At 43.4% G+C, this 27975-nt stretch overlaps 1 protein-coding gene across 1 annotated transcript; it reads left to right on the forward strand.

Moving 5' to 3' along the window:
- The first annotated feature begins 1138 nt into the window (after positions 1 to 1138).
- LOC104215922 (3-hydroxyisobutyryl-CoA hydrolase-like protein 5) lies at positions 1139 to 27964 on the forward strand. The gene is made up of 14 exons (XM_009765858.2): positions 1139 to 1254; positions 1598 to 1681; positions 1927 to 1995; positions 2100 to 2163; positions 2382 to 2539; positions 2646 to 2730; positions 2913 to 2998; positions 14747 to 14868; positions 15112 to 15172; positions 15450 to 15548; positions 15728 to 15829; positions 15954 to 15995; positions 27518 to 27627; positions 27730 to 27964. The coding sequence occupies exons 1-14, from the start codon at positions 1186 to 1188 to the stop codon at positions 27797 to 27799; spliced, it is 1221 nt and encodes a 406-aa protein (XP_009764160.1). The 5' UTR covers positions 1139 to 1185; the 3' UTR covers positions 27800 to 27964.
- The last annotated feature ends 11 nt before the right edge of the window (positions 27965 to 27975 follow it).

Here is a 27975-nt window from a genome sequence, read left to right on the forward strand (position 1 = left end):
ATTAATTTTTGTTTATCTTTACTCATTTTACGGTACTGCTAAAGCTGTAACCTTATTCTATTAATAACTTAATAATCATATAGGCATCCGAACTCGATTATTATTAACAATTTTTATATTAATTTTGTTTGCTCAAATATTATCTTATTTTACCTAAAATTTCTTTCTAAAGTACTTTTACTCGCGACCAATTACATATATATGTTCTTTTTATATTCCTATTTTTGTGTACAAAATATATATTGATCAACTTATTCTACCATTTAAAATAATGTCACATTTAAAAAAGATTATCATTTGATTATTTCTTAATATTTAGACAATAAAAATGGATAAAACTTGTAAGTATATTTCAAATTCTACGTCCTTATTGTTAAAAGAAAATAGAATGTCATAATTGCTTTTTAAAGTCTAAATTCATGCCACCTTAATATGAATTATCATTAATGTTTTCATTTTTTTAAATCAAAACTATGACTTAAATGCACTATTTCTTACGTGCCTTTTTAAATATTAGGCATAAAATTGATGGATCAGTTATTTACTTTAATTTTATTTAAAACACACGTTATTTACTTTTTTTCATAGAATATATATCCATGAAAGCAACATGTAAGAATTATAATTATGTGACATATATAATTCAAATAAGGAAAATATTTAAGTTAGGTAAAATTTTAATTGACTTTAAAGTCCTAAATTTTAGGGTTTCCTATCTAGTTCAATGGAAAATAATTTAATAACAAAAAATTTAGTCAATTTCAAGAACTAAATATTAGGAGAATAATTAAATGACTATTTTGTCTAGTGTGAACTCCAATTTTAAAGGGTAAAAAAGGCGAACGACATTTCGCTAAGGACCTTCGTGCTTTTAATATAGTATATAAATTTTTGTTTGACTTTAAAATTAAGTAAAAAACTCCTACTAAGTACCAACCACATAAAGAGTGCCCATCTTTCATTCTGCACGTCCTTTATTTGACACATTTTTAATTATTTAATTTAACTTATGAATATTCGATTGTTGCTTTTGCCAATTAATAACGATTACTTATATACTTAGATTAATTGCATAACTTTGACATATTGCATCTCTTTTCTATTATATATCTTTGCATTTCCCTTTCGTTGTCCAGTTTCCAATTTCTGCACTCAATTCTTTTTTGTGTCGATTAGTTAGCTGCTATGGCAATAATATCTGCTCTCAGTAGTAATATTTCAATGCCTAAACAAGTAGTGAAACCAAATAGAGAGGTAATTTCAAGTTTCAACATCAAGATTTCTTTTTTCAGAATTATATATATTTTCCTTTTGGTGAAGTTTTTTTTTTTTTTGATTTCTCATCCGGTGTCCGGTACCCACATTGGGGACCGACTAAATCCGGATTCGCGCCGGAAAGTCTCACATTAATTGGGGGTAAAGCGATCTCTAACAAAGGCGACTCCATACCAGGGACTCGAACCTGAGACCTCTGGTTAAGGATGAAGGAATACTTATCACTCCACCATAACCCTTCTTTCGATATCTCTTATTGATCTGTTGGTGCACTAAGGTTTAAAATTAAAATGCAGCTCAATTTTTTTTTTTTCTTTGCCAGGTTATTATTACTAAGGAACTTGGTCATGCTAGAGTGCTCACCTTAAATCGGCCTAACCATTTAAATTTTTTAGGGGAGAGAGAGGTATATTATTCTCTCTGTTCAATTCATGTGGCGTAGTTTGATTGCAGAGTTAGAGTTTAAGAAAAGAAAAAGAAAATCTTTTTAAAATTTGCGGTGTTAAATAAACATGTCATGAGATTTATGTGGCTATAAAAGCATGTTATTAATCGTAAATGAAAAGTTCAAATATCAGTTGTTTTCTAGTATAGAATGGCATCATTCTTTTTTGATAACATACTTATAAGGAAATATCATTCCTTTGTTAGGTATTAATGCTGGGGCAGAAATTTGAGAAATACGAGAAAGATGATGAAGCTGAATTTGTAATTATCAAGGCAAGTATCTATTTTACTTAGTAAGTATATATTTGCTACCTTCTCTTGATGTTAAATTTGGCTATTTCTTGAAATATTCATTCATTCTTTTGTAATACAAATAGGGAGCTGGTCGTACTTTCTCTGCTGGTGGAGACTTAAAAACGTTCTATGATCGCCGAAACATAAGTAACTAGTTCTTAAATTTACTCTTTTTTACATTTTTTTTTCTTCTTTATTTGATATGTTGATGATATGACCTGAGCTGAAAAAAATGAAATAAGTATTCATAGATCGAGCCGATCTTAACTTATTTGGAACTGAGGCGTAGTTACTATTGTTATTGTTGTTGAATGATGATTACAAGTTGATTTAAACTGATGAGCACATGTATTTTTTTTTTCAAGGGGATTCTTGCCTTGAAGGTACATATAGAATGTATTGGCTTTGCTACCACATTCATACATACAAGAAACCACATATTGCTCTTGTCCATGGAATGGCAGTGGGTGGAGGTGCATCCTTGATGGTGCCAATGAAGTTCTCTGTCGTCACTGAAAAGGCGGTTAGTATCAATTAATGCTTATATCATAAAGAGATTTATATGTAATTATCTTAACAAGAGCGACCTGGTTTATCAACTCTAATATTTTGTTGATTGAACTTTGTAGTTTTGTTCTACTCCTGAAACAAGTCTAGGGTTTCACCCAGACTGTGGCTTCTCATACATGCTTTCGCGTCTTCCAGGTCGACTTGGTAAACGCTTAAGAAAGAACATGTAATTTTTCCGATGGATAATTTTTTTAATTATTAAAAGTCACCTTTAAGGTGAGAGCTAAGTTTGACCTCTACCTCGTATATCAATAACCAAAACAAAATAAAAATACAAGAGGTACATGTAACCTAACCCTAATGTGATGTTAAATACTTGTACGTAGGGGAATACTTGGGCTTAACAGGAGCAAAATTAAGGGGTAAAGAAATGGTAGCTGCTGGACTTGCCACTCATTTTGTTCCTTCTCAGGTGATCGCTTCAAGCTTTATTTTTCTCTAAGCTTTTCCTTTTCTTCAGAAATTCACCAATATTAATAGACCCTCCAAAACATGATAAGCAACTACTTCACAATGTTTTTCAAAAAAAAAAATTAAAAAAGAATTATATCAGCGTGGGGGCGGAGGGGGAAAGGAGAAGAGGATGTTGCGCTGCTGATGGGTTTTGAACCTTCCACGGTCAACTGTGGGAGGCATGAAACTCACCAAGTGAAGGGTGTATGGGTTTGAATTTGACCGACCACGACCTGCAGTGAGCACGACAGACGACCGAGCATCTGCGAGTCGATGCCCAGAAGGGTACGACCTTGTAGTAAGAGTCAGAATAATACGACCTCGGTGGTAGAGTAAGCATATTAGGGGACATTGAGAATATTCCTAAAAAAGGATCTTTTGCATGTCGTTTCTATGGCCGGGGGGGGGGGGGAGGGGAATTTCTCAATATATAAGAGGAATAAGAGCCTTGTAACAAGAGGCAGACTCTGTAAAATTCACGAACCTTGAATGAAAAAGGATATTTACAATTCTCTTCTCTCTATTACTATTATCCAAGCGTTTATTATCTTCAGTCACGATTTACCCCTTCATCTTTGATTTATTTGTTCAAAAAGGCTTTAATATCTTTTGAGTCAAACAATCTGGCGCCATCTGTGGGGATTTCCATAGTTGAAATCATAGTTCTCATCTAGGTTCTTGAAAGTGATGACTACTGTTCTTCAAACCTCATAAAAACCAATAATGGCGGAAAAAGAAGCGAGGCTGAAGATGATAGCAGATGTCTCAAACAATCTCCTAAACTCCCTCAACGAAGCCGGTAGAGAAGACATCTAGAATACAACACCAAGAGTTACACCGGAGGGGGAGATCTCACCTTCTCCACACGGGGATCTAATGGTCTTGCGCGAAAGGGGAGCCTCAACGTCCACGGTGGGGGAAGCACCACCAGTAGTCAAAAAGCTGGTAGAAGAATGGTTGATAATCGCTCTGAGCAACATGCTCGAAAAACCCCTTCAAGGAAATGTCGAAGACTTACCACCTACAGAAATCGCAGCTACCACCAGCGAGCCAAGCACTACACGAACGGGCAACACCCGCCCTGTCACTGATGCAGATGACGATGCACTCATGGCCATCTTAAAGAAAATGGAAGAGATGGAAAACGAGAACAAAACACTCTGTGATCAAATGAAGGAGCATCAGGAAAGGGTTGATAAAATAGCAAGCGCCCCTAAGCTATTACCAAAACGCGATGTGGGCCGATTCGTCGAACAGCCATACAGCGACAGGGCTGCTCCTCATCATATTCCAAAAACCTTCAATATGCCACTACACTTGAAAATATACGATGGGACCACGGACCCGGAGGATCATCTAATCTATTATGTTACTGCAGTAAAGGACAACGATCTGTCAAAGGAACAAGTATCATATATGCTTCTAAAAAAGTTTGGTGAGACTTTGACAGGGGGAGCATTGACGTGGTACTCCCAGCTACTAGCACGATCAATATCAACATTTGAAGAAATAGCGGATAAATTCGCCACCGCTCATGTAGGGGCGAAGAAGGCTGAAGCTAGGGTCAATAATATCTTCGTCGTCAGGCAAACGACGGGCGAAGGACTTCGGGACTTCCTATCCTGATTCAACAGAATAAGGATGAGCCTTCCAAACGTGTCAGAAGGGATGGCAGTAGCAGCCTTTCAAAATGGGTTAAACAGGAACGGATCAAAGGCAACGAAAAAACTGCTCAGCATACTCATGATGTACCCCCCCCCAACCACCACATGGGAAGAGTTCCACAACGCCTATTGCACCGAGGTAAGGGCAGATGAGGACGATCTAAATGGCACAATTCAGCGATTAACGTCAGTTCAGACCGAGGCAAGGAGAGATCGACATACCGATAGGCGAAGGGATCGGCCCTATGTCCGAAAGGCATCAGCCCTATGTCCGAACATCTAACCCGCCCCTCCAAGACATCTGAATGTCGTGCTACGACACACCGCACCCTTCTAAACGAAAGAGGTATGCCTCCACTGTTATCTGCTCATAACTTTTGTGTTTCTTCTTTAGAGATAGTGTACGCATTGGAGAAACTAGGCACGAAGGTGCAGTGACCGCAAAAAAATGAAATCGGGCCCAAGCACCAGGAGGTCAAACATCCTCTGTGAATTCCATCAAGAAAGAGGACACAAGACCGAAGATTGCATAGGTCTGCGGCAGGAAGTAGTTAGGATGTTGAACCAGGGGTACCTGAAAGAACTGCTCAGCGATAAAGGGAGGGCCAACTTCGCCAAAGGACGCGATCCATATCAAGGACCTCCAAAGCCACCATCGCCAGCACGCACCATACATATGATCATTGGTGGTGGCGACGACATGGTAATCAACCATATGAAATTCACCACCACGCATAAACTCAAACGAATGGTCGCCCACGAATGGTATGATGACCTCGAAGACAGTATCATCTTCGATAAGTCAGATGCCAACAGTTTGTCTTTCCCTTACTATGATGCTTTGGTTATAACTTTACGCATCACTGATACAGATGTAAAAAGAATTATGGTAGAAGATGGAAGCGGCACATGTATTGTTCACCCGCGAGTCCTCATGCAAATGAGGCTTGAGGATAAAATAATACTGCATTGCATAATGGTAACGAGTTTTAACAATGCAGTAGAGCGGACATCCGGAGAAATAGTGTTGCATGTCCTAGCAGGAGGAGTCACACTGGAAATAACATTCCACGTCATGAACCAAGATACAGCCTATAATGCCATCATAGGGTGACCATGGATACACGTCATGCGAGTCGTCCCCTCAAGCTTCTATCAAGTGATCAAATTTCCCACCCCGTGGGGAATATTCAGCATCCGAGGCGAGCCACGAACCGCCAAAGAATTAGCCTATAGGATCAGTTTTGTGCAATACTTGGTAACCATCCCTAAATTGGGGTGCTACACATAGCATTAGCGCACAGATCATCATATCCTTTACAACTCGATTACCCACCCCTTAATTATTGTTACCTAAGCATTCTAATAGTATCTAGTACGTGCCTTATGTGTGCATTACCCGTCCCTTGCTTGTGGCCCTGGAGGTGTTTAGGATCCCTCAAGATTGCACACGCACCAAACAACTGAAAGGAGCAAGTGCGGAGGCATAGCAATCAGCCATGTCGGGAACTAAACCCGACCCACAAGCAGAGGCCATCAAGGACCTAAATGTCGTATAAGCCTGCAAAGAAACTATAGAGGATCTTGACCCCGTCCAATTGGATGACGTTGACAACACAAAAAAGGCTTACATAGGGCACAACCTCTCGAAGCCAGGTAAGTATCGTGAATTTTTAACTAACAACGCCGATTTGTTTGCCTTCTCCCACTCAGATATGCTAGGAATACCAAAGGACATCGCCACTTACAAACTGAATGTCGACCCACTCTATCTGCGGTATGGCAAATGAGGAGAAAGTTCAATGTTGCAAAAGTAGTCAGCAAAGAGGTGGATAAATTACTCACTAACGATTCCATCAAAGAATCAAAGTACCCCCAATAGGTCGCCAACGTGGTCATGGTCAAAAAGAAGAACGAGAAATGGCGAATGTGTGTAGACTTCACTGATCTAAACAAAGCATGCCCAAAGAATTCCTTCCCATTACCCCATATCGACCAACTAATCGATGCGACAGTGGGGCATGAATTGTTGAGCTTCTTAGATGCCTACTCTGGTTACAATCAAATCCTTTTGGCTGAAGAAGATCAAGAAAAGACGACTTTCATCACTCACCAAGGAAGTAATTGCTATAAAGTGATGTCGTTCGGACCCAAGAATGCAGGGGCCACGTACCAGAGGTTAGTCACAAGATGTTCAAAGAGCAGCTCGGAAAGACCATGGAGGTCTATATCGATGACATGCTGGTAAGTCGACAAAGAAGGAGGATCACATTAGCCATCTGAAAGAAGCCTTCGAAATATTAAGGCATTACGGGATGAAGTTAAATCCCGAGAAGTGCACCTTCGGCATAACCTCAGGAAAATTCCTCGGCTTCCTCGTATCACAAAGGGGAATCGAATTCAACCCGGATCAAATCAAAGCCATCGATACAATATCAGAGGTACTGACTAGCAAAAAACAGGTACAGAAGCTAACGGGGCAAATAGTCGCATTGTCGTGGTTCATTTCACGATCCTCGGACAGATGCCACAAATTCTTCAATGTGCTGAGAAAAGACCATGGATTACAATGGAACGAGAAATGTGTCGACGCCCTGAGAAAGCTAAAAACATATCTATATTCGCCGCCACTACTCGTCAAAGCGGACCCGAGTGAATGTCTACTTGTGTATTTGGCAGTTTCTAAAGTCGCAGGAAGTGCAGTCTTGGTCCGTGAAAATAATTTACGCAGTCTCCTATTTACTATATCATCAAAACTTTAATAGATGTCGATACAAGGTACCCTTACCTTGAAAAGCTAGCTCTGGCACTGATCGTAGCTTCACGCAAGCTTAGACCATATTTTCAATGTCACCCCATAAAAGTGGTAACGACCTTCCCCCTGAGAGGTATCCTGCACAAACCTGAACTATCAAGTAGACTTGCCAAATGGGCTATATAATTAAGCGAGCACGACATGACATACCAATCGCGAACTGCCATTAAGTCGCAGGTGCTCGCCGACTTCGTCGCTAATTTCAGCGTGGAGATGTTGCCCGAGGCAAAACAAGAAGCACTTCGCGCTCCCTCATGTACCGACCTTTGGGTCCTCTACACCGATGGAGCCTCGAATGCCTCGGGATCGAGACTGGGACTTGTCCTCAAGGTCCCTACGGGCGAAGTAATTCGCCAATCCATACTATACCCCGAGATGACTAACAACAAGGCTGAGTACGAGGCTATGATTGCAGGTTTGAAGTTAGCCCTCAAATACGGCGTCCGACGACTCGTCCTCCATTGTGACTCTCAACTCGTTGTGAATCAAGTTATCAGGACTTTCCAAATCAAGAGCAGTGACTACAAAGGTACTAGTCGGAAATCCACAAACTACTACTAGAGTTCGATGAATACCGCCTCGACCAGATACCTAGGGCGCAGAATATTGAAGCAGATGGCCTCGCCAAATTAGCTGCGGCCACCAGGAATATCGACAAAAAAATGTGGTCACCCTTCTTCACTCCACAATAGACCACGTCGAGGTACGTTCTATAAACCTAACTTGGGACTGGCATAACCGCTTTGTAGCCTATTTACAGGATGGATCGCTCCCGCAAGACAAAAAATAAACCAAAAACTCCAGGTACAGGCAGTCCGATACAGCCTAGTAAACCATGATCTCTACAAGAGAACGTTCGGCGACCCCCTAGACAAATGTCTTGGACCACATCAAACAAGGCGAGTATTGGAAAAAGTATATGAATGGCACTGCGATGCTCACACGGGAAATCGCGCCCTCGTTCGATGTCTCATTCGCGCCGGTTACTACTGTCCTACCATGAAAAAAGAAGCCGCGGACTATGTTCGAAGTTGCGAGAGTGTCAAAAGTATGCCCCTCTGATACATCAGGCAGGAGAACTCCTCCATTCCATCACTTCGCCATAGCCATTCATAAAATGGGGAATGGACATAGTTGGGCCCCTCCCAGCAAGGAGATAAGGTACGCTTCCTTTTGGTTTTAACTGACTACTTCTCTAAATGGATGGAAGCAGGTGCATACACTCAGATACGTGAGCAGGAGGTCATCGCCTTATATGGAAAATATTATATGTCGTTTTGGCATCCCTAAGGAAATCAATTGCGACAACGGACCTCAATTTATCGAAAAAAGAACAACTGAGTTCTTCGAAAAGTGGCATATCAAACGGATACTCTCCACGCCATATCACCCTACCGCCAATGGCCAAGCCGAGTCCTCCAACAAAGTAATACTGAACATATTCAAAAATAAGCTCGAAGAAGCTAAAGGTCTATTACCTGACCTACTACCCGAAGTATTATGGGCATACCGCACCACGCCAAAATCCAGCACGGGAGAAACGCCATACTCACTGGTCTACGGGACAGACGCAGTTATACCTGTCAAGGTCGGGGAGCCCAGCTTGAGATACTCCAATGAGAACGGAGCAGATAACGATTAAAGTAGGCTACAAGATTTGGATGAAATTGAATAATGAAGAGACATGGCCCATGTAAGAAGTATCCCAAAAGCAGCAAGTAGAAAGATACTATAACAAGAGAGCCAAGGTACGATCACTCAAAGTGGGCAACTACGTCCTCAAGGCCAAAACGCAAGCATCAAAGGATCCAAACGAGGGAAAGTTAGGAACAAACTGGGACGGACCGTATAAAATTGTAGCAGCAGCAAACAAAGGAGCATTCCAACTAGAAATAATGGAGGGAAAACTGCTCCAAAACAACTGGAACATCGCCCACCTCAAGTATTTCCACTTCTAAAAGGTGTCACTTAAGTCGTACTCTTTTTCCCTCACCCAGGTTTTGTCCCAATCGGGTTTTCCCCCAGAGGTTTTTAACGAGGAGACAAGAGAGATGCCCTACGGGGAGACACATCGTTCATTACCTCCACCCATCGATATGATCTCCGGATCGAAGTAATGAAGGGACTACATACAGATAATCTAATCTCCATTGTACGAACGGAATCTAATCTCCATTGTACGAACGGAATCTAATCTCCATTATATGAACGGAATCTAATCTCCATTGTATGCACGGAATTTAATCTCCATAGCATGTGTAGAACTAGATCTCCACTAATCGACAGGTGACGTCTTCTTATGGGAACACGGTCAAATCTCCATTTATGAGTTCGACCTCGTTCGAACTACGACGGGATATTACTTCGATGACAGTTTGAAGTAACATCCCAATGGCCAAGGCTATCGACAAAATATGAGTTCGACCTCGTTCGAACTACGACTGGATAATACTTCGACGACAGTTCAAAGCAACATCCCAATGGCCAAGGCCATCGACAAAACATGAGTTCGAACTACGATGGGATATTATTCGACTACAATTCGAAGAAACATCCCAATTGCCAAGGCCATCGACAAAACATGAGTTCAACCTCGTTCAAACTACGGCGGGACATTACTTCGATGACAGTTCGAAGCAACTTCCCAATGGCCAAGGCCATCGACAAAACATGAGTTCGACCTCGTTCGAACTACGACGGGATACTACTTCGATGATAGTTCGAAGCAACATCCCAATGGCCAACCCCATCAACAAAACATGAGTTTGACCTCGTTCGAACTACGACGGGATATTACTTCGATGACAGTTTGAAGTAACATCCCAATGGCCAAGGCTATCGGCAAAATATGAGTTCGACCTCATTCGAACTACGACAGGATATTACTTCGACGACAGTTCGAAGTAACATATCAATGGCCAAGGCTATCGACAAAACATGAGTTTGACCTAGTTCGAACTACGAGGGGATACTACTTCCACGACAGTTCGAAGCAACATCCCAATGGCCAAGGCCATCGACAAAACATGAGCTCGACCTCATTTGAACTACGACGGGATACTACTTCGAAGATAATTTGAAGTATCCCAATGGCCAAGGTCGTCGACGAAAATATCGGTTCGACCTCGTTCAAACCACGACGAGATTCTAATTCGACGACAATCGAAGCAACATCCCAATAGCCAAGGGCGTCAATATCATATGCAATAAATAAAGGAGAAAATGACAAATAAATAAACCGACAAAAGTAAATTTACATTGCAGCAAAATATCATTTACATTTGCCCCTACAAACAGGCCCTAGTACGGCCCGTGCCAAAAATTCCTAAGCAAAAGAAAAATACAAACAAAGACTACGCATCATCCCCAGCAGGGTAAGCGTCTTCATACCACGAATTCGAAGCAAGGTGATTCGTGTCATCAGAATTGATACCTTCCCCGTCAGGAGTGAGGGGGTCGTACCTACATGACTCACGAGCTGCACGTGCTTCAGCGTGCACCGCCTGAACCTCCACCTCTGTAGCCCTGCCCTCGGCGTGAAAAGCCTTATAAACATCAAGTCGAGCCTCTGCATGGACCCACAATTCATACAAGAAATGGGGTGAGCCTTGGTTAGCTGAGGCACGAGACGTAGAAGGCTGAGAACGTCGATTTGCCTCCTCCGCCCATAGCGAAGCCATTTGTCCCTACAATGCAGCCAACTCCGCCTCTAGCTCCATAACACGCCCTTCGAGCCCTGCAACTTGACAACCAGAGGCTTCCCTCTCCCCAGTAAGTTCCGACCTGGAAATATGGAGAGCATCCTCCAAGGATACCGACTCAGAAATAGTGGCTTCCAGCTTATCAGCGCTGGCGCTCAGCTCACTCTTGAGCACGTCAATCTCCGATACCTTAGCATTCAACCCGGCAGTCAAGTCGACCACTTTCAGCTGTAAATCGGCATTCTTAACCATTACCCCCTGGCTCAACTCGGTCTCATCCTCCTTCGCCTTAAGGAAAGCCTCCAGTTCGCTATTACGGGCGATAGCCCTCATAAGCTCCTCGTCTCTTTCCCTCAACTCATCTATCCTACGCTCCAATTGGTCATCTCGCTGCTTAAGCCCCTCGTGAAACACCTGAAACTCGGGATCCTGATGATAGATATCAGACATTGCCCGATGTTTAGCACGGTACTGCTGATACTTCGACGATATCCTCTTAAAAAGGCACGTCCTTTTCCTTTCACGATGCTCCCTCTCTATCTCCAGGACGAGGGTCTGACAAAAGAGAAGGGCAGAAGTTAGAAAACAAAATGCACAACGCCGACCATCGCACCAACCTCACGACAAAAAGATAAGGAAAGGGAACCTACCTACAAAGCCATACCAGCGACCTTCTAAGATAACTCTACGTCACTCATCGCTCCAAGCATCTCGCTTTCAGGAGCGGCACATAGAGGAGCAAGGGCCGACGCAACTTGCTCGCTGTTCAGCAGTAAGTTGTAGTTCCCCGGGACTACCACATGACGGTCGGACCCATCCATCCTAACCTCCACATAGGTATGGAGACCCAAAAATTCATTGACGTCCTCCGAGTCGATATCCGAACCCGAGCCGTCACCCTCGATACAAGGTTCTCCAATATTAGATGATGTGCCACCCTCAACGGAGCGCACTAAACCTACTTCCGGGCCAATTCCCTCCACTTGGGGAGACCTCCCCAATAAAATGGCGTCAGCCATAAATACGGGCACCGAGACCGTCTGGGATGCCCCGCTGCCGTCGGCATCTGTAGCCACGCCCTTTCCCCGCTCCAACCTTCTCCTTTTCCTCTCTAATGGCTCGTCGCCATTAGAAAATTCATCAACAGGATGTGAGTCTGGTACCAACGAGGCTTCTTCCCTCATGGCCACAGTTCGAGACGAATCTCCAAGTTTAATAAGCTGAGGACGGCCCTCCCGAACAGACTCGCACAAAATAAATCGCGTGCCCGCAGTAGCAGCGGCTTGTCTAAAAGCGGGAACAGGCGCTCTCCACCTAGAAGCTCCCCGACCTTTCGTCACAAGGGTCATACCGTTAAGCAGGATTGCATGGCCAACGAGGCAGTAAAAGCAAATATTTACCTGAGGAAACCTTAGGGCCATAACGTTGCACGAAGGCGGGCCAAGTCCAAGTTTTCACTGTATGAGGCAACAGACGGGCCACCCAATCCTTGATATCTACAATAGAGCGAGGCGGACGACCCATAGCTACAAAACAGCGAGTAAGTAAAAGTTACAATAATCACGGAAGAGAGGGGAACTTAACGAACGACGACACTTAAGATTTCTGTTCCATCATTCCAGAAATCTGGCGGAGTCAGAAATGACGTGTTCGGTTTTGATGAAGAAATACTTGTGCCAGAACTTATGACTCGCCCGGTCATCCGTTCCGACCACCAGCCCTTTCGTACCACGAAGTCTAAAATGCACCATGGTACCCCTGAGAAAGTTGGGTGCGAATAGGTGCAAAAGATAATGAACCGAAACGCTACACTCCGCCAACTCTACGTACTTAGTCAATAGTAGAAGCACCTTAAGCGTGTACGGCAAAAGCTGTGTTGGGAAAACCTGGTAAAATCTACAGAATTCTTCCGCCAAGGGGAAGAAAGGAAGGGTGTAGCCGATCACGAAAAGATACTCGTAGAAAACACAGTATTTAGGCATGTGGACGTCAACGTAATCCTCCCTCGCTGGAATTATCTCTACATGGGCAGGGATACCATATTTTATACGGAGGGCATCAATATGAACCTGCTTCATCTCAGAAAACACGTGGTTCGGGGTAGGAAGCGTATCTTTGATGAAATCATTCCGGGACAAGGGATGCCTCGGTAGTAGCTCCTCCACCATAAGAGGATTGTCACCTTCTTCTGCCACCACTTCTCTGCTGCCTGAAAGAGAAACTGTGGACAACGGGGTGGCTTCAGGAACCTCTTCGCTAGCACAATGGGACGTCGTCATAGTTTCATTTAAAGGAGTAGCGACATAAAGGGAGTGAGAAAGAGGAAACTTCCGGCGAAGAATGGAAACAAGAGCAAGAAGGTGTAAGAACAAATGAAGAAGACCGAGAGGCTATCAAGAGGGGAGTAGCTAAAGTTTTTCAAAAAGTCAAACCCTTCATCTATTTATAGGGTTGGGTGGCACCAGAATCGAGGCGGAAGGTCTCAAATCAGCGCAAGAATCAAAGCGCCAAACCGTCAGTCCTTACCTCAAAAATCCGCGTAATAATGACGCACGTAAAGCTAACATCAGCCCCAAGTAGCGTGTACTCTACAGCGCTTCACTGATGTGATAACCATCTCGCGTTAGCCACGTCGCAACGTCCCTACGGGTCAAATTTCTCCCAAAGAAGGCAGAGTCCTCTCATCGAGGATGCACCCGGTCGCAACCCAGCGGAGGGACTAACTGTATGGGTCTGAATTTGACCGACCATGACCTGCAGTGAGCACGACAGACGGCCGAGCACCTACGAGTCGATGCCCAGAAGGGTACGACCTTGTAGTAAGAGAAAGAATAATACGACCTCGGTGGTAGAGTAAGCATATTAGGGGACATTGAGAATATTCCTAAAAAGGGATCTTTTGCATGTCGTTTCTAGGGGGAATTCCTCAATATATAAGAGGAATGAGAGCCTTGTAAAAAAGCAGACTCTGTAAAATTCATGAACCTTGAATGAAAAAGGATATTTACAATTCTCTTCTCTCTATTACTATCATCCTAAAGTTTATTATCTTCAGCCACGATTTACCCCTTCATCTTTGATTGATTTGTTCAAAAGGGTTTTAATATCTTTTGAGTCAAACGAAGGGAGCCTTGGAGCAACGGTAAAGTTGTCTCTGTGTGACCTATAGGTTACAAGTTCGAGCCGTGATAGCCACTAATGCTTGCATTAGGATGGGATGTCAACATCACACCCTTTGGATTGCGACCCTTTCCCGGACCCTGCGTGAATGTGGGATGCTTTATGCACCGAAGTGCGCGTTATGGAACTCATCAAGTTCATTATTATTATTATTATTATTATTATTATTATTATTATTAGTGTTGTTGTTGTTGTTGTTATTGTTATTTTTTATTATTATTATTATCATAGTTTGCCTTGAATTTAGTAATGTTTGAGGATTGTAATTTCTGTTTTTAATTGGAGCGTGTCATGTAAAAAGTTTACCAGTAATTTTTACATACTATACATTTTTTATCAAATGACAGAAACTATTCCAGCTAGAGAAACGCTTGGTGAGCATAAACAGTGGTGAAGAAGATGCTATTAGATCAGTCATCAATGAATTTTCCACAAATATTGACATAGATGAAAGAAGTATCTTGAAGAAGTAATGTATCTAAATTATGATTCTGAATCTTTACATAAATAGCTAGACAAATTTACTGTTTATTTTTTTAGCCGATATATATGGATTATACACTGATTATATGTGATTATAAACATATTATACATGGATTATACATGTATATACATGGCTACGTTTTGTTTAAACAGTTGAATAAGCGGCTATTTAAGTTAATTCTTCGTGACGATATTATGAGTGACATTTATTTTGCTAATACTCGTGTAGGTTGTCCATAATCAACGAATGTTTTTCCAAGGATTCTGTGGAGGAGATTGTGGAGTCACTTGTAAGAATTAATTCTTCTAATAAGAGCTAACTCCTAATTTGCTCTAATTTATTTATTTGGTAAGAATTTTTATTCAGTGGAGGAGATTTTGAGCCATTTGTTTTAAATTTACAGCTCAAACTTTATATAAGCTTTATATATGTTCGATTAAATAGTGTCACATAAATTGAAACGTGTAATGATATGTCTCTTAGTACGGGCTGGGCTACAAATACTTATTCATATTTATTTCTAACCATGGTGCATATCATAATTTCTTGTTAACTTTAATTTGCAGGAAGCTGAGGCAAGCAAAAAAGGAAATGATTGGATTATTACAACGCTTAAAAACCTAAAGAAAGCATCTCCAACAGGATTAAAAATAACATTGAGATCGGTAACTAGTCCTTTATATGCATATATACTATTCTTTTCGTCCCAATTTTATGTGAATGTGTTCGAATTTCGAGAGTCAAACGAATTCTTCTTTGACCGCGATTCTTTATATGTCTTTCACCACCAAGTACATATAAACCAAAACAAAGGCTCTTACTTTTTCTCAAATTTCTTTGCCAGATACGAGAAGGAAGGACACAGACACTGTTTGAATGCTTGAGGAGAGAATTCAGGATTACGATGAACATACTACGAACTGTAATATCTGGTGATTTGTATGAGGTAAAATTTTCTAAGTGTTTTTAGCAAACGTATTCATAAATATTTTACACGTAGAATTACACTTGATTTTTGATTTTTCGTTTAATTTTAAAACTAAATAGAGTTTATTAATTTTTTTATAAAGGGCATAAGGGCTGCCATTATTGACAAGGATAAGTCTCCAAAGGTATTTCCTTTTCCTCTTTCAATATGTTAATCTAAACACACAACATTTGCCATATACTCTCCACTCCAATGTTTGTAGCTTCATTGACCATACAAGTGTGTGTGTCTATATATATATATATATATATATATATATATATATATATATATTGTATACGGCAAAAATCGGTAGTTCGATTTTACGATCACCAAGGTGCTTTGAAGAAACTACCTCCCGAAGGCTCGATGCTTAGCTCGGGGCTCCGGCCTCGAGGGTTCTCAGTAATCTACTTTAAGGCAGCGTAGGCAACGGTCGGCCTCGAGGCAGGGTAAATCAGTGGCATCGGTGGATCGGTGTGAGGTTCCCAAGGCACGTGACTAGAGCTGACAAAGTCTATTAGGCTAGTCCAAACCCGTACCATTGCATTAAATGGTTGTACCAGCCCCATATATTTGTAGTAAATGCATTTGTACTATAATGAGATTCTCCCTCATATAAAAAGGGGATCCTTGTCATTTTGTAGGGATCTGATGCTCAATATTAAATGTACAAGAATATTCTCTCTGCTCTCTAACATATTCTATTGATCTCATTACTTCCATTTATTGCCTATATTCGTTGTGTTTAATTTATTATTCTTCATTTATTGCTTATCATTGATCATAAAGAGTCACCGTCGTAGCTCTCATAATTGTTAATCCTCCCTCGATTGCTCCAAGCCGGTCACCCAACTCGACCTCGAGGCCTCATATACGGCAGCTCGAGGCCCCGATCTTCAGCCGCTTGGTTTGACTATTACATCGTTTTTAAGCTATAATCTTGTCTTCTAATCTTTTATTTAGCACCCATTGCCTAACAACTAGCATAAATAGTTTGGCGCCCACCGTAGGGCTAAAAATAATAGTGATTATTTTCTTGTTGGTTTAACTACATAACACAGGTTACCTTTCACACTTTTTCTTATCCAAGATCTTTGATTTCAAGTCAAAATGTCTAACTCAGTAAACAACAATCTTGAGGACCATGGAGAGAATGGTGTGGATGTCCCAGGTGTTGGTGTACCACCACGAAACCCTGAGAATGCACCAGAACTAATTTCCGTGGACGCGGTCTCATGCGATGCCCAACACATCGATATAAGCTCCCACACTAACAGGAGCATACATCAAGGATATCAACAAGAATTCCAAAAAAAAAACAGCTCGAGATGAACAAGAGGTCACCCTTCACGTTATTTTTGAGATGTTGCAGGCACAACAGCTGGCAATCGCTCAGCTGCAGAGCCACCAAAAAACCCCAAGTACAGCGACCCTAGGAATAGCCCCTCGGACCGAACAGGCACCAGAAAGATCAAGCAATAACGAGTTGCCAGCCGACCCCGCCATCGTAAAGATCCTCGAGGACCTTACAAAGAGGATCGAGTCGGGCGAGAAAAAGATAGAAGCCAATGATAAGAAGGTTGAGACCTATAATTCCAGGGTCGACCAAATTCCGGGAGCACCCCTGGACTTGAAGGGTGTGGATTCAAAGAAGTTCGTATAGAAGTCATTCCCGCAGGAAGCGGCTCCAAAACCCATTCCAAAGAAGTTTAAGATGCCAGACCTTCCAAAGTACAACGGAACCTCGGACCCCAACGAACACGTCACTGCTTACACTTGTGTAGTGAAGGGCAACGACCTAAAGGACGACGAGATCGAATCCGTCCTATTGAAAAAGTTCGGAGAAACGCTTTCAAAAGGGGCAATGATGTGGTATCACAACCTGGCCCCAAACTCGATAGATTCATTTGCCATGCTGGCAGATTCTTTCATAAAATCAAAGTAGCAACAAGGAAATACGACGTATTCAAGATCAAGTAGAGGGAGAATGAGATGCTGCGGGAGTTCGTATCTCGCTTTCAAATGGAACGAATGGAACTACCACTAGTTTCCGACGACTGGTCAATGCAGGCCTTCACTCAAGGTTTGAACGAACGAAGCTCGGTGGCTTCGAAACAGCTGACGCAGAATTTGGTTGAATACCCTGTTGTGACTTGGTTAGATGTTCACAACCGATATCAATCAAAAATCAGGGTCGAGGACGACCAATTAGGAGCCCCCTCAGGCTTGGTATACCCAAGCAGGCTTCTGGCGAAGGAGCCAAAGTTAAACAAAGAAAGGTACCAGCCATACACCAAAGACAAGAGAAATGCCCCGAGGCGTAACATACACTGGAATGATCGAAGAACGGACTGAGGGTAGAACTCTCGGGGACTCGTCAGCAGAGCGGGGTTCGATAGACACGCAGGGCCGATGGAGGCACCCCGCTTGTCGGAATGCAACTTTAACATCGATATTTCAGATATCGTGTTCGCCATCAGTAAAATCAGAGACATCAGGTGGCCAAGGCATGTACAATCAGATCCTTCACAAATGAACCATAATTTAGTGTGTGAATTTACAACACACACGGTCACATGACCGAAGATTTCCAGCAACTCCGGGAAGAGGTAGCCCGACTACTCAGCAAAGGTCACCTCCGGGAATTCCTCAGCGACCGAGCCAAAAATCAATTTCGGGAAAGAGAGGCGACCAAAAAGAACGAAGCAGATGAGTCCCAACATGTCATCCATACGATCTTTTGAGGTGTTGGTGCCCTGCAGGAACCCACAGTTAGGAGAACAAAAACATCCCTCACCAGGGAAAAACGAACTCGAGGCTCTATCTCAGCCCATAACGACGTACTGGTAACTTCTTTTCTTGTGAATACATTTCAAATTAAATATGTACTGGTGGATCCAGGTAGCTCGGCCAATATTATCAGGTTGAGGGTGATAGAGCAGCTTGAACTGCTTGACCAAATTATGCCCGCCTCTCGAGTCCTCAATGGGTTCAACACGGTGAGTGAAACAACGAAAGGGGAAACCACCCTACCAGTCAATATGGTCGGCACAACCCAAAACACCAATATCTCCACCATCAAAGGAACTGAAGGATAAACAAACAGTGAAATAGCAACCACGAGACACGTTCTCGGCTATACCCGAATGAACAAATAAAGGACTGTACCGTGTCCTCAGAGAAAATACTAAAGGCCTACCGAGGCTCAAAGCGCCATCGCCACTAAGGTGTAACCATCTCCCTTTTTATTTACAGCTCACACTAACCTTTATGCATGTGTCCGACTGAGATAGTCGAAGCGCTAATCCAGCTCGAAGACCTTAAAGTTTTAAAGCATACATTGTACTCTTTTCCTTTGACCGGGTTTTTATCCCGAAAAGGGTTTACCGGCATGGTTTTTAACAAGACAACATCTATATGCTACCTAAGGAAAACTCAACAAGTATTCAAGGCTTCTTTTCCAATCAACCTCGAATACTTGGGGGCATCCCCCTAGAAGGTCACCTACTCGGAGAAGACAAGATGCGCTAAATGGGGTCTCGATAGGAAAATAATGTATCGGGCCAAACGGTCGCATGAACCGTGCCCGTATAGAATAACTAAGCCCTTAACAACAAAGACATCTATACTTGTACCAAGTAATCAAAGAATACTTTCCAAAAGCATTTTGCATTTCAAAGAAGCTCGGTATTTTTACAAAAACAACTCCTCTGTCAAAACGTCCCGAACACTCAGGGACTGGCGTCAACAACTCGAAACAATGTGACCCTTGGGTCAGAGCTTCAAACTCGTAAGCCCTTAATGAGGCAACATTAAGATCACAAAACAGCTCCAGAGCCAAAAACGTCCCGAACACTCGGGGACTAGCGTCAAAAACTCAAGGCCATATGAACTCCAGGTCGGAAACCCCAAAATCGTAAGACCTCATGAAGCAATACCAAGTTTACAAGTAATGGCTCCCGAGCCAAGAAACCCTCGATGACTCGGGGACTGCTGCCAATTGCCACCCTCATCGACTTATCAAAACCCGAGGCCTCAAGACCACATGCGGGCAGCCTCGGTCTCGTAAGACCTATATAAGGCAATAACAATATATGTAAGACCTCAAGCAAGGCATGAACCATACTTGTACCAAGTGACAATATCTGTAAGACCTCAAAGGCATGTAAAACGTGTAAGACCTTACTAAAGGCATAATCCCGATCTTAAAGTTAAGGCTATATATCAAACTTGTAAGACCCCTAAAAAGGCATACCCTCGATATAGACGTCGAAACTACTTCACTCAGGGACTGAAAGGCTCCGGCCAAACACAAATGACTGTGGTTACAAGGTTGTACCAGCCAAACTAACGCGACTCGAGGATGCCCGACCATCGCTATAAAATCATAGGCCTTCAATTACTTCGAAAATACTTCGAAAAGAACCTGTTAAATAGGTTACCCTCGACATAGGCAAAAGAGCTTCAACCATGTCAACTCCAAACTTATACGCTTTGAAACACTCAGGCACCGAGCAAAACCTCTCGAGGAGCTCGATCATCACCACATAATGACTTACAATCGAGGTTTTTATCGAACCATCGAAGAGTCGGGCAAACACAATTTCAAAAAGTCCTTAACAAGGGAAAAATAAAGCCCATATAAGAGGTCGTACCAACCCAATGCGAGAGAGCCACTGTCGTCGGCCTATATAAGAGGTCGTACCGACCCAATGCGTAAGAGCCACTGTCGCCAGCCCATACAAGAGGCCGTACCGACCCAACGCGTAAGAGCCTAAGGGCTAGCATTAAATTTAAAAACTTGAGGGTCGAATGAGCTCGAGTTGACACCCGACTCGGAGACTGAACCCAAAACAGTTAATTAAATATGCCTAAGAACAAAAGTATAAGAGCTCAAACGTCGGCTTATACTAAAAGGTCGTACCGACCAAGCGCGTAAGAGCCTACGGGCCAGCCCAATGAGCCCCAGGGCCATACCATGAATCTGAGGGTTCCTTTTAACTCGAAGACCAGTTCATCTGGCTAAAATCAAAGCAAAGAGAAATGCATGAAAAATAAAAGTGCAAGGCTTCCTTTTATACATTTATGCGAAAAAATACAAGCTCCATTTACAAATGTCCTTTGAAAACATTATACGCAGAATAAGAAAGCCTAATCTACTCCCCCCTCGGGGACTATGGCCCGTCAGCCTCTTTCTCACTATCCTCGGCGTCAGACAGAAGGTACCTCACGTCGTGTTCGTCTGCCTTTGCCTACTTCACCTCTTCTGAGAAGTCAAACCCTCTAGCATAGATCTCCTCGAGTTTTTCCCTTCGAGATTTATACCGAGCATATTCCTTGCTTCTACTCTCACGGTCAAGAGCCCTTCTAAGCTCAGCTCAGCTCAAGCATTGGCATCACCCTTCAAATAGACCGCCACTTTCTTATCAGCATCAGTGCATCTCATTATAGCTTCGGCCCGGGCATCCACAACTTCTGCCTTCATCTTCAAAAGCTCAGACTCGAGCCTTGTAATCATATTCGCTCGGACAGAATTGTTTGCACGAGCATTCTGGAGTTGCACCTCGAGGGCGGAAGCCTTAGCCAAAGCATCCTTCTTGGTCAAAACTTGGGCATCTACCTGAGCCTTCAACTCGTTACACTCACATTTGACCCAGCCAACTTCGCCCCAAAGTCATTCCAGCTACTCCGTTTTGTTCTTCAACTAAAATATTGGAATATTAATCTTTGAAAGCGGATGGGGTAGCATACATCGATACAAAGTGTAGGTTAATTGTCTTTCGAGATGGCTTTCGTAGTTTTGACTTCGAACCGCCTCATACCGCAGGTATACTAGCTCATCTTCCTTTTTCATGCAAACAAGCCTAAGGGACTTCTCCCCATCCAAAGCTTTCCACAGCCTGGCCTCACGGAGAAGCAGCTCGTACTTAAGCTTGTTCAAGGCCTACAAAAGAAAGCTCAATAAGAAAGACGCAAAACTGAAAGAAGTGTATACCGGCTACCAAGACTTACCATGGAACTAAGCCGTTGCACCTCACTAAAGGTCGAGCATACATCTGATGGCTTAGTTTCCCCCGAAGTTCCTTCGATATGAGAAGAGGGAGGCGCGGTATCACCCTTGTCCCTCGAAGTACCTTCGATGGGAACGGGAAATGTTTTTTCGAAAATAGAGGCCTCTGAAGCCGGAAGATCGGCAGACTCGTCTCTTTTGAACCTCAGAGAAGGACTCGCCCCGCCACGAGCATCCTCACATATCGAAGACTCTTTCCATTTAATATCGATCCTCGACTGTGAGGTCGGCAATCTCTCCTCCTCCCCAGGGGACACGGCCTCATCTCGGAAAAACCTCCAACACCTGCAGCAGCACAGTTAGTGCGCTAAAAAAGTACCTTTCTGAGGAAACAAGCCACTAAACACCTACCATGATGCTTTGCCTCCCATTTCCCCTTGGATAGGTTTCGCCATTTGCGCTTATCATAGGTCGAGCAAGCTGCCAACTTACAAGACCATTCAGCCATGTCAGGAACCTCGTTCGGTAGCCAAGAATCGCTAAAGAGAATGAAATGAAAAAATATCTTTACGGAGTCCGCCTCCACTATGGACAAATCGACAAAAATATAAGTATAACACTTACATGTGAAATTCCATTTGTCAGGAAATGGAAAAAACTCTCCAGGAATAATATCGACTGTCCGTGCTCGAACAAACCGACTCAAACACCCTCGATCCTCGTCCTCTACATCATTAACCATAGGGGACCGGGTGGATCGACGTCACAGAGCAATCAAGCCCTGGTAATACAGAGGTCGATATAACCTAACGATATGGCTAAGGGTGAATTCGAGCCTGGCCTTATCCGTAAAGTACCTTATCATCAGCACTATCTTCCAAAAGGATGGGTGAGCCTACGCCAGGGTAACCTGATACCTCCTACAGAACTCAAGCACGACCCTGTTAGGGGAGCCCAACGTAAAGGGATACGTATACATGTTCAAAAACCCCTCGACATAGGGATTGATGCTCTCCTCCGGGGAAGGTACCTGCAGTACCACTTCTTCTCCCTATCCGCAGTCTTTCCCAATCATCTCGAGACGTTCCTCCCCTATTGAGGAGATGAACCTCGATGCATGCTCCCGATGCTCTTGAACGTTGAGAGGTCTCTCCAACGTAAATTCTCTCCTCGAGACAAAGCACCTCGAGGTCAGCTCACCGGTTACCGGCGGTGTACCACTGATCGAACGCGGAACAAAGGTAGAACTCTCCTCTCCTTGATGAACGGATTTCGATATAGCAGCCATGGCTACGGTAAATAGGAAGAGGAGGATGAAGATTTGGGTGAAGGCTTTGAGTTGAAATGACGAGATAACTAGCACAAAGAACAAAAGTTCTATGAGAGGGATAGTTACCCAGAGTAGTAGAATCCCCAGTTAAGAAATGAGCGAATGCATATATAGAGGCAAGCGGCGACTGTTCGCCTATCTAGAAGACCAATTAGGTCTAGCCATAACAGCACCACTTTTTGGGAAATGTACTAGTGGGACCACCCCGGGGGGCCACTACCGTGTCGCATGAATAATGCTGTCACACGGTGCTCGGGAAATATTGAGACCCCGAGGATTTCTGCTATTATAAGCATCGGCCCCAAAGGAGCTATCGACCTAATCTCGAGATGGTGCCCGATGTTGATTGTCCTAATTGCCCCCAAATATGGACTCCTAAGAGTCGACATCAAAATTTGAAGACTGAATTCCGCATGATCACTGAAAAATAAAGAATGCAAGGCTGGAAACAAAAAAATTTATTTTACATTACCAAATATATGTTTGTAAGGGGCACCTTTACAAGGCCTGTTTCCCCGGGAATACATATGCAAAAATAAAAAAGAGAAGGAAAGGTGACACAGGCCTACTCTTCATCGCCACTGCCCTCTGAACCATCTTTGGGATCTTCATCTAAAGTGACCAAGAGTGCCAATTCTTCCTCTGAATCTCGGGCCTCTTCGATCTCAGCTGAGAGATCGACATCTTTTGCATTGGCTTCCTCTAAGGCTTGCCTCCTTGCCTTTGCGTGAGCGTAAGTGACAGTCCGAGTCAGCTTTTGCTCGGCCTCCTCTGATATCTCTAGAGCTAGTTGATTCGAAGTGGCAGCATCCCTCAGATATGTAGCGGCATTCTCTTCGACCTCGAACTTGGTCGCAGATAGCGCAGCAACCTCTTCTCGAGCATTTTGGAGAAGACCCTGGGTCGATTCCAACTCCGAGGTCACAACCTCTTTCGCCTCCTCGGCTCGAGGATTTCCGTGTTCATAGCAGCAACTTCTTCCCGAAGTCGCCCCACGAGAACATCTTTCTGCCCGATCTGCAAAGGAAAAGATAAGTCAGTAAACATCGAATTATGAGAATGGCGAACGAATTTATGAATAACAAGTTACCTGCTCAGCAAGACCAGCCTTTTCTCGGAGTGCTCCCTCCAAATTCGCCCGAAGCTCGCTTAACTCCTCCTCCTTTCGGGCAGAGGAGGACTCCAACTCCTGCATTCCCGAGGTGAGCTTCTCGAGCTCCTTTCCACGGCATGAAATCTCGTCTTGGAGCCTAGAGAAGGCGTGATCATACATCTTCTTAGCCTACAACGAAATAGAAGAATTAGAAAAACGAGGAAAGGTACTTGAGACTAGAAAAGTGTACATAAAAAGCTATCACCTTCTGCTGGAACTTCTCCGCTTCCTCGATAGCGTTGGGAGCGTCGAGATCAATGTCCTCACAAACATCATCAACGCCATCAAGGAAGTTGTCAAGCTCATCTCCCCCTTCGATAGGACCCTCCACGTTGGTAACCTTTGGGTCCTGAGCGTCCCTGAATTCCCCGAGCGAGAACCGAGGACCCAAATTAAGGCCACCAGGGGCGTCGATATCGCCAAGGGGAAAATTCTGTCCCCGAGAAGCTCCAGGCCCGGGCCCTTTGGAACCAGCAGCAACGGTCTCCTCGGCAGAGGCTGCACCACATCTGGCCAAAGGCTCAGGGACCGCATCCGCGCGCTCCTCGAGGTCCTCCGAAGCATGGGCTCGAGCTGAATCAGCCGTTCCCGACTCAGCGGCCCTCGGCACAGACACTTGGGGGGCATCCGTGCTCAGTCTCTTCCTTTGTACCAAAGGGTTATCGCCGTCATCGTCATCCTCATCCTCGTCACCGGAACCCACCCCGGAAGCTGATGATGAGACCTCGGCCTCAGTTCGAGGCCTGCGAGACTTGGGTTTCTTTGATACGGGGGAATCGGCAGCCGGTTCCTTTTTCCTCTTCTTACCCTCATCAGGCTTAGAGGACCCTCCCTCGCCGGCAAGAGGCGGTCTCATTTGCACTCTATCGCCAAGGCCTGCGCAAACATAGTAATCAAAATTTATCAGCACGAAGGATATGGGGAAGAAATATAAAACATAATAGAGGCAGCAAGAAGAAATTTACCATGATTCTTGGCCACCTGCCGCGTTTTAGCCAACTCAGGCCAAGAACTCTCGAGATAGGGAACGAGGAATTTAATCCCTTAATCCACCCCAATAGGTCCGGAACGGATTCGGGATACCAAAGGGCGGCTGCGTGAGCAAAGGGAAATTTAAATTTTTGAGAAGAGAGTGAGAAGACAATAAAGCATACTCAAAGAAGAGACACTTACACTTTACGTTCCACTCCTCCGGGAACGGCATCCATTCAGCCGGAATAATGTTTGAGGTCCTTACCCAGACAAACCGGCTCATTTACCCCCGATCCTTGTGTTTATCGATACTCGAGAAAAGGGTTTCAAAGACTGAGGGTGAAGTTTGATCAAGCCTCGAAAAAGACGGGGGTTGTACAGCCTGATCAGATGATCAAAGGTAAAAATCGCACTCTTGGCTTTGCTAGAGAAGTAGCGAAGCATGTAAACTATCCTCGAGAAAGAGAGGTAAATTTGGCCAAGTGTCACCCGGTATTTACGAAAGAAGTCGAGAATGACCGGGTCTATAGCCGGAGAAGAAGGGTCCGAGGAGTCGACAGGGCCCAAGGCGAACGGGTATGTGTACACATAAAGAAAATCGACCTTATGGTCTGTTATGCTCTCGTTAGAGCTAGGGATCTCAACCAGCACTTTTTCCCCCATCGGCAGTCCGCCCGCACTTTGTCTATATCTTTCACAATGTTGATGAACCGGGACACGTGTTCGCATCGGCCTGGCATAGATGAAGGTCTCTCGATGGAAAAATCCTTCATAGTATTGAACTTGGTGGGTGTATAGTGTTCAGCAGTAGGAGCCACTTTGGGCTTACCCTTGGATTTATTCTTAGATGTTCGAGATGAAGAGGCAACCTCATCTTTCCGAGGCACTATCTTGGAGGTTCTGGCCATGGCGACCAAAAGTTTTCTTTTCTCGAGAAAGAAGGCAGGAAGCCAAGAGCAAAAGAAAGAGGGGCGTAGATGAAGATGGATTTGGCTCTGAAAGCTTGAAAGAATCACCAAAGTGTGAGTCATTAAGAAATTGGGGTATTTATAGAAGTCGTATGGGCAGCAGAGAAACCAAACCAAAAAACGGTTCGTGGGCTTCTCGATAGGCATGTTGACGGCGACCCTTGCCTGACTTTTGGGTTATGGAATTTAATGCTTTGATAGGCTGACATCATGATGATAGTGCCTAAGGAGTAGGAGTTCAAAATCGTTTCCTATCATTTTATTCTAGGAAACGCGGGGACTATCTGTATACGGCAAAAATCGGCGGTTAGATTTTACGGTCACCAAGGCACCTCGAAGAAACTACCTCCCGAAGGCTCGAAGCTTAGCTCCGGGCACTAGCCTCGAGGGTTCTCAGTAATCTACTTCGAGGTAGCGTAGGCAACGGTCGTCCCGAGGTAGGGTAAATCAGTGGCATCGGTGGATCGGTATAAGGTTCCCAAGGCACGTGACTAGAGCTAACAAAGTATATTAGGCTAGTCCAAACCCGTACCATGGCATTAAATGGATGTACTAGCCCCATATCTTTGTAGTAAATGCATTTGTACTATGTTGGTATTCCCCCTCATATAAAAAGGGAATCCTTGTCATTTTGTAGGGATCAGATAACCAATATTAAATGTACAAGAATATTCTCTCTGTTCTCTAACATATTTTCTTGATCTTATTACTTCCATTTATTGCTTATATTCATTGTGTTCTATTTATTGTTCATCATTTATTGCTTATCATTGATCGTCAAGAACCATCATCGCAACTCTCATAACTGTTAGTCCTTCCTCGGTCGCTCTAAGCCGGCCGCCCAACTCGACCTCGAAGCCTCATACACGACAGTTCGAGGCCTCGATCTCCAGCCGTTTGGTTCGATTATCATATCGCCTCTAGGCTATAATCTTACTTTCTAATCTTTTACTTAGCATTCATTGCCTAACGACTAGCATAAAAATAGATCACGTATTTTTAGAACCACAAAATCAAATTTAATTATTGTTACCATTTTCACGGTAAACACACACACACACACACACATATATATATATATATATATATATATATATACACACACACACATTAGGCTTATCCGGCTGAAAATAGTTAGTAATAAGTTTTTTTCGATACTGAAAAAGTAATAAGCAGTTGATGTGTTTATTAGAAAATTACTGATAAAACGCTTCCCTCCCTTCTTTTCTAGTGGAATCCTTCAACTCTTAACAACGTGCACGATGATCAGCTCGACTTGATCTTCAAGCCATTCGAAGAAGATGACTTGGAACTTCAAATTCCAGAAGATGATGAATGCAGGTTCAAATTAATTCGTGTTGTTGCACTTTATCCAACAACATATTTTGCATTGTTGAAGAAGATTATTGAAAATTTAATCTTGCATTTGATTTGAATTAACAGGTGGGAAGGAAATTATGAAAATTCAGGTTATTGTCGTCCATCAACAGCTCTTGGAAGTGTTCTTGTGTAATAAACAGCCAAGTATATAGTCTTGATTCTTGTGTACTCACAGGGGCGGAGCGAGCTTGAACGAATGAAAAAATTATACTGTGCAGATAGGTTAAAATTGCAAGTGTGACATTTTTGAATCCTCTTGACATAATAAAAAGTTCCAATAAAGTGAAAAATTCCTCTATGTCATAGGTT

The sequence above is a fragment of the Nicotiana sylvestris genome, chromosome 7 (assembly GCF_000393655.2).
Source record: "Nicotiana sylvestris chromosome 7, ASM39365v2, whole genome shotgun sequence".
Taxonomy (NCBI): domain Eukaryota; kingdom Viridiplantae; phylum Streptophyta; class Magnoliopsida; order Solanales; family Solanaceae; genus Nicotiana; species Nicotiana sylvestris.

Bases quoted from the DNA above. Each gene is read 5' to 3' on its own strand.
- LOC104215922 (XM_009765858.2), top strand. From the start codon at position 1,186: ATGGCAATAATATCTGCTCTCAGTAGTAATATTTCAATGCCTAAACAA. The intron at 1,996-2,099 runs GCAAGTATCTAT...TAATACAAATAG, and splicing joins CTGAATTTGTAATTATCAAG to GGAGCTGGTCGTACTTTCTC. The intron at 15,173-15,449 runs GTAAGAATTAAT...TTTAATTTGCAG, and splicing joins AGGAGATTGTGGAGTCACTT to GAAGCTGAGGCAAGCAAAAA.